This window comes from Trichoplusia ni, chromosome 1 (genome assembly GCF_003590095.1).
Source record: "Trichoplusia ni isolate ovarian cell line Hi5 chromosome 1, tn1, whole genome shotgun sequence".
Taxonomy (NCBI): Eukaryota; Metazoa; Arthropoda; class Insecta; order Lepidoptera; family Noctuidae; genus Trichoplusia; species Trichoplusia ni.
Genome location: NC_039478.1, coordinates 16,084,250 through 16,091,485, shown reverse-complemented (window position 1 = coordinate 16,091,485; position 7,236 = coordinate 16,084,250). Strand labels below are relative to the sequence as shown.

General features: G+C 45.4%; 1 protein-coding gene across 1 annotated transcript; it reads right to left on the bottom strand.

Annotated features, from left to right (window-relative positions):
* Nucleotides 1-1,204: 1,204 nt before the first annotated feature.
* Nucleotides 1,205-5,551, bottom strand: LOC113502195. The gene has a single exon (XM_026884035.1). It carries the CDS (start codon nucleotides 5,549-5,551, stop codon nucleotides 1,223-1,225), a length of 4,329 nt encoding a protein of 1,442 aa, XP_026739836.1. The 3' UTR covers nucleotides 1,205-1,222.
* Nucleotides 5,552-7,236: the final 1,685 nt, after the last annotated feature.

The window sequence follows — 7,236 nt, the reverse complement described above, 5'->3', positions numbered from 1 at the left end:
AAACGTGCATGTACATCGCATTACGTCTTTTATAGCTCGCTTTTATTACATTTTTGCACGTCTAAAAAGCTGTACTGAAGATTTTTAAAATGGCAAACTCAAAGAAGAATATTCGTTTGAATTGATTTGAACAGGTTTGATCTATTGCTGATTAAAGTGTAGCAGAAATATGTGAGCAGTTCTTGATTTTAGATAAGCAAGAAGTACCTCTCTTAAGCTTTTGGTACCATTGGGATTTATCAGCCTATAGCTACCGGTTGGCTTCCAGTTAAAGACATTTTGTGTGGATTTTTTAATTTTCAAAAAAAGTAGGTACATAGGTGTTGCCAGCGAGTGGACTGTATTTGTTGGTGGTCCGTTGGTCCAATGGGTTCGGACCGGGCACTGGCGGGATACAAAGAAGCAGGGGTTCAACGCAGTAAAAGATAATTGTGCAGTACTTACATAGTTCTTTATTGTCCCCAGTATTTCTAGGCTTCCTAGTCTTCCTAGTCTTCCAAGGTTCCTTTCCGGATGCTCACTGGATGTGGAATGCCTAACCGCCGGGAGGGCCCTCTATTTATAGTGACTGCCGACCAATCACGGGGGCGCGTATTTGGCGCCAGCCAATCATGGCTTGCCGCGTTCCCGCGCTGGCCGGCAAGAAACCCTTCCAGAGGCTTATCCCGGCAGTTAGGCGTCCCTTACAAATGTTCTAGACCTTTTTACCCTATTTAACCCTATCCTTATACCTTTATTTACATAAAATAATGTCTTAAAATAAAGATAATTGCAAAAACCCGCACCTTAATCATGACAACAGCATGGTGCTGCCCCCTGTGACAGAATCGGTAACTAAAAAGTGAATTTTATGTAGGTACTTTTAAAACTAATCTACGTGCGTCGCCACCTACCGAGAGTTAGTTACAACAAATTCTAAATAATTGCGGGTACTTATGAAACAACTCCTATCAATAATTGTTTCTAAATAAAACCTATTTCTAGGTTTTTCAGGGTTAAATAGTATATGGACAACACTTAGGTAACTAAATCTTAGTTCTTAACCATAGTCTAAGTCCCTAGCACACATCATATAGTCCTAAACATTTGCAAACAAACCTTAACATAACATAAACAATGTTTCAATATATACCTACGTACACCTATAACTGATTGCAAACGTAAACAAACTCATTAACTTTAAGAAACTTGAAACATTAATCAAACAAAAACTATAACATACTTAATTTAGGTGTACGTAGTTGTCATCGTCGCTAACATTCTCCCCCGCGGTGCGTAGCACGCCGTCCTCTGGATGCGACGATGCTGCTGCAGGCACGAGCACGACGACCCTTCTGGTTGGCCGGCGCAGCACTCCTCCTGATGTTCGCACGTCCAGTACTCTCGTTCTTCCATCTGGCCCGGGGTAGACTTTGATAACTTCACCTCGAGGCCACGAGTTGCGGGGTAGCGCGGCGTCGACTATCAATACGACGTCGCCTTCTTTGGGGTCGACGGTTGTTCGCCCGTCGATTTTCCGCGGCATGAGGAGCGGCAGGTACTCTTTCACCCACCGTCTCCAAAAGTGGTCGGCGAGCCTTTGCGCTGTTCTCCAGGTTGCTTTGCCGACCAGCTCGGTGTCCTCGAACTCTCCCGGCGCCATTGCTCCGCACGATCTCCCCAGCAGGAAGTGATTTGGGGTCAAACTTTCTGCATCGTTGGGGTCCATGCTGACTGGGGTGAGAGGTCTAGAGTTCACGATGTGTTCGACCTCAGTCATCAGCGTGTGGAGCACCTCTTCTGGTGGGCTCCTTTCGTTGAGCACCACCGCCAACGCCGTCTTCACGGTGCGCACGAGCCTCTCCCAGGCGCCTCCCATGTTTGGGCTGCCCGGGGGAATAAACTTCCACTTGATTCCCTTTTCAAGTGCGGCCGCCTCTAATTCTTTGTTCGCCCCGACGAAGTTCGTGCCGTTGTCGCTGAACAACGTTCTTGGAGTACCTCTTCTTGCCGCCATCCGTCGCAGGGCCATAATCATGGAGCTGGCACTGAGAGATGGCGCCAACTCCAGGTGAACAGCCCTGGTGGTGAGGCAGGTGAACAATGCCACCCAACGCTTCTCGACTCTTCTGCCGATCGTTACTTGCATCGGCCCGAAATAGTCGACTGCCGTACAAGCGAACGGGAACTGATGATGTTGCAGCCGCTCGCTCGGCAGGTCGCCCGCCGGTGGTATGGCGGGTGTACTCTTCCTTAGTTTGCACCATTGGCAGCCGTGTGCTACTGCCTTCAATGTTGCCCTTAAACCGAGAATCCAATACTTCTGTCGGACCTCGTTCATCACGGTCGCTGTGTTACCGTGTAGAAACTTCTCATGATAGCTTCTTAGGATAAGTTGCGCGATTCTCTGCCTTCCGTCCAAGATGACAGGGTTCATTTTTCTTACTCCTCCGTCGCGAAACTTCATAGTTCTACTTCGTAGCTTTATGATTCCTTCGTCATCGATGTACACGTCTATTTTCTTCAATTTACTTGCATTTTCAAGAGGAGTTCTTGCCTTTGTATGAATTTCTTTAATTTCTCTTGAAATTTTCTTTGCTTCGGCGGTTGACGAGAAACTATGAAGATAATCATCCATGTTATGATTTCTTCTTATTGCCTTCACAGCTTTAGGGTGCGTGATCTTGAAGTCTTCTGCGTTCTTATTCATCACGTATATAGCTGTCGCAGGTGATGACGCTGCTCCAAATATTATCGACGACATCCTGTACTCTTCCGGTTTGCCTGTTCTTCTGCTTCCCCTCCAGAGGAACCTTAAACAATCCCGGTCATCTTCCTTAACTTTGACACGAAGAAACATGTCTTGTATATCAGCCATGACTGCCACTGGGCCTTCTCTAAAGCGCAGTAGCACCCCAAATAGCGACTGCAGCAAGTCAGGTCCTGCTAGCAATGCGTCGTTGAGGCTTCTTCCTTCATACTTGGCTGCTGCGTCGAAAACAATTCTTGGCTTCCTCTTGACCGGGTGTATGACGGCGAAGTGAGGTAAGTAGAATGTTTTCCCCTTAGTGGTGGTTACGGGGGCCTTCTCTGCGTAACCATTTTCTATTAAAGTCTGGATCTGCTTCTCATAATATTCCTTGACATCTTCTTCACGATCCAGCTTCTTCTCTATGTTGACCAGGCGACGAAACGCTTGATTGTAGTTGTTGGGTAGGGTCTCGCCTTCCTTCTTCCACAAGAGGCCTGCTTCGAATTGACCGCTTGGTAGTCGCTTCGTTGTTTTCTCTAAGGTTTCCAATGCTCTTCTATCGCTGTCGTTTGATGGCAGTCGATTTTGAATCCCCAGAGACTCTAACTGAAAATGTTCCCGGACGACTTCTTCAATGTCTTCACCTTCTGACGTTGCCCTGCCGTAGTGCGTGAAGTTGACTACGGCGTTCGATCCGGTTTCACACCCATGTAGCACCCACCCTAAGTGTGTGAGTGAGGCTACGGGTTCAGTTGGCTTGCCCTTCTTCAGTCTTCTTGTGACTATGAGTCCCCAATTATCTTGCCCAATCAACAACTTCGGTCGCTCTGCATCGTAGAGCAACTGCCTTTTAATTGTCTTCAAGTGTAGGCAATTCTTTACAGTGCTCCTGTTGACCCTTTGTTCAGATAGCTTCAGATCGTCGATGGTTCTAACAGTGATAGTCTTCTTATCCCTTCTGTGAACCCCCTTAATCTTCAAGTTGATCTTCTGTGAGCTATCTTTCCTTATGACCTTCCCGCCGACGGTTTCGATTGTGAGTGCTTCGCGACTTCCCGCAGCTCCAATCTTCTCGGCTATCGACGCGTCTAAGAGAGTGACGGTCGACCCTTCGTCCAACAACGCGAGCACACGAACTTGTCCCTTGGGCCCGTAGAGTTGCACCGGAACAATCTTCAAATATGCTCTGTCTTCATCCTTGTTGTTGTGGACTGAGGCGACTTTCTCTTCTGGTGCGCCTTCCTTGCTTGACTTCTGTACTTCTGGCTTGTCCGAGTGTAAGATAGTGTGATGCCATCTTCGACACTTCCTGCAGACAGGCGCTTTACAGTTGCTTCTTAAGTGCTTGAAGCGAAGACACTTGAAACAAATCTTCGCTTTCTTGATGATGTCCCATTTCTTATCAATCGACGCTTCTTTGAACTTCTTGCACTCTGTTGCAAAATGTTCCTCTTCACAAACGGGACACGACTTCTTAAACTTCTTATCTTGAGACTCTTCTTGTACAGTGTGTACAGGTCTTCTTGAACACTTCTTCTCAGATGGAACTTCAGGCGGGGCAAAGTCCCCACACATGTCGGCTTCAATATCCAGGAATTCTTCAATGAGTAAAAGTTCCTGAATGTCTTCATCTCTCCGACCCCTATGATATGCGAACCAACGAAACTTCATGGTAGGTGGCATCTTGTCTACAATAGCCTTCAATGTTTCAGGCGAGCTGAGGTACTGAGGTTTCTTCAAAGCCTTGATTGTCTCGATGGCGTTCTTGACTCGACTTGCAAACACGCAGATCTCGCCAGGACTTTCGCTTACTTTCGACAAGTTCTTCAGTTTTTCCAACTCAGCTAAAGCCAGTGCACCAGGTCTTCCAAATCTTGATTCCAATCCCTTGATTACTTCATGTGGCTTCTCAGCGGTAAACAGTAAACTCTGAACTGCTTCTTTCGCTTTCCCCTGTATGGCTCTTCTGAGGCGAGCCAGGTTCTGTGCGGCGCTGAAGGAGGCAGCCGTATCTTCATACGTCCTTCTGAACGCCAACCATTCTTCACAGGCTCCATTGAAGTAAGGGAGTTCGATGTACTTCGGCGCGATGACGTCACGCGAATTCCCGGACAGCTTGCCTATTGCTTCTGCCAGCTTCTGAATGTCGCTCTTCTTATCTTGTGACTCGACCGGCCTCTGTTCCTTGCTTGACCCGGCGCTGGTTTGGATGAACCACTGTTCCACTTCATGAGTTCGCTCGTATATTTCTTCACCAGCTCCATCTTCATCTTCCGACTCAGCGGCGACAAGCTCTAGTTGTGCTTGCGCCACCCTTAGTCGTGCTTCCGCCATTTCTTGCTCCCGTAACGCCACAGTCAATCTTGCTTGCGCTTCTGCTCTCTTCCTATGCGAAGAGCGAGCAGACATTGTGTCCCTGTCCCGGGCCGGATTCCCAGGATCAGGCTGCTGCAGAGTCCCTTCTCTCGACGACGTCCTGATTCCAACGCTTCGATTTGGATTCTGCACCGTGGTATGACTGCCTTCTCGACGTGCGGGGTTCGAATCTTCAACCTCTTTCGCGGCGGCGTGTGTCAGGGGGGCGGGGCGTACCGCCCCTGCTGACGTTGATTCCCTCCTGGTGGCGTCTTTGGACTGGCGTACGGGAGCCTGACTTCCCTTCAGGCTTGTTGTCGGCGTTCTCTTCGTGAGCGTCGACATACTTGCGATACTCGTAGCGGCGGAGCTTGCAGTATCGCTCGGAGTGTGCATACTCCAGTCCGACGACGAACTATTTCCTGCAGTCTTAGACTGCGTCGAACCCGATCTTGTAGTTGGCATCTTCGTATTATAACCCAATCCGGCTCGACAAAGGACCAAAAATGTTGCCAGCGAGTGGACTGTATTTGTTGGTGGTCCGTTGGTCCAATGGGTTCGGACCGGGCACTGGCGGGATACAAAGAAGCAGGGGTTCAACGCAGTAAAAGATAATTGTGCAGTACTTACATAGTTCTTTATTGTCCCCAGTATTTCTAGGCTTCCTAGTCTTCCTAGTCTTCCAAGGTTCCTTTCCGGATGCTCACTGGATGTGGAATGCCTAACCGCCGGGAGGGCCCTCTATTTATAGTGACTGCCGACCAATCACGGGGGCGCGTATTTGGCGCCAGCCAATCATGGCTTGCCGCGTTCCCGCGCTGGCCGGCAAGAAACCCTTCCAGAGGCTTATCCCGGCAGTTAGGCGTCCCTTACAAATGTTCTAGACCTTTTTACCCTATTTAACCCTATCCTTATACCTTTATTTACATAAAATAATGTCTTAAAATAAAGATAATTGCAAAAACCCGCACCTTAATCATGACAACAACATGGTGCTGCCCCCTGTGACAGAATCGGTAACTAAAAAGTGAATTTTATGTAGGTACTTTTAAAACTAATCTACGTGCGTCGCCACCTACCGAGAGTTAGTTACAACAAATTCTAAATAATTGCGGGTACTTATGAAACAACTCCTATCAATAATTGTTTCTAAATAAAACCTATTTCTAGGTTTTTCAGGGTTAAATAGTATATGGACAACACTTAGGTAACTAAATCTTAGTTCTTAACCATAGTCTAAGTCCCTAGCACACATCATATAGTCCTAAACATTTGCAAACAAACCTTAACATAACATAAACAATGTTTCAATATATACCTACGTACACCTATAACTGATTGCAAACGTAAACAAACTCATTAACTTTAAGAAACTTGAAACATTAATCAAACAAAAACTATAACATACTTAATTTAGGTGTACGTAGTTGTCATCGTCGCTAACAATAGGTGTGAATGGAATTTGTGTGTATAAGCTAGTTATTAAGGCATGAATTACGAATTTATATGAGCTTTAGTTTCATATGCGTTAGCAATAAACACCACCCTCTTTTCAAAATAAACACTAATCAAATTAAAAAAAAAATCACAAAATAATATATTTTTTTACTCTAAGATGGAAGAACAGAAATTTCTGAAATTGATGTGTCAATAATTGTGTAAAATTTCTTGTTTGAAATTGATTAAAAAAACGTATACATATACGTTTGCGTGTTTCTTTTCTCCAGATAATGAGATAGAGAACGCTTTTCACAATATGTTCTTGATAGAAATTATAATAAAATTCAAAAAGCATACTTAAACGCACCACATAGCTAAGTTTAATAATAATTCCAGCCTTCAATAGTAGTAGGCAAGTAAATTAACTCCTCTTTGATACCTAAGAGGAAAAACAATTGACGGTCGTTTAACTAGAAGTACATACGTATTTATAGACAAAGAGCTTGTTTGGAGTATTAACCTACTAATTTACTAGTTTTTAGTTTGTATGTATTTATGTATGAGCATTGTTCCTCTTTCACGCAAAACTACTGAATGGATTTTGACGAATCGTGGTACATGGAAAGTTTACAACAAGGATTTTATGTTCCCGTATTTCAGTACCGTATTATTTTTATGTAACACCTGTAACCTACTCAATTAACACAATA

What these genes read in the sequence shown, in the direction of transcription:
- LOC113502195 (XM_026884035.1), bottom strand. Translation starts at nt 5,551, where the DNA reads ATGCCAACTACAAGATCGGGTTCGACGCAGTCTAAGACTGCAGGAAAT.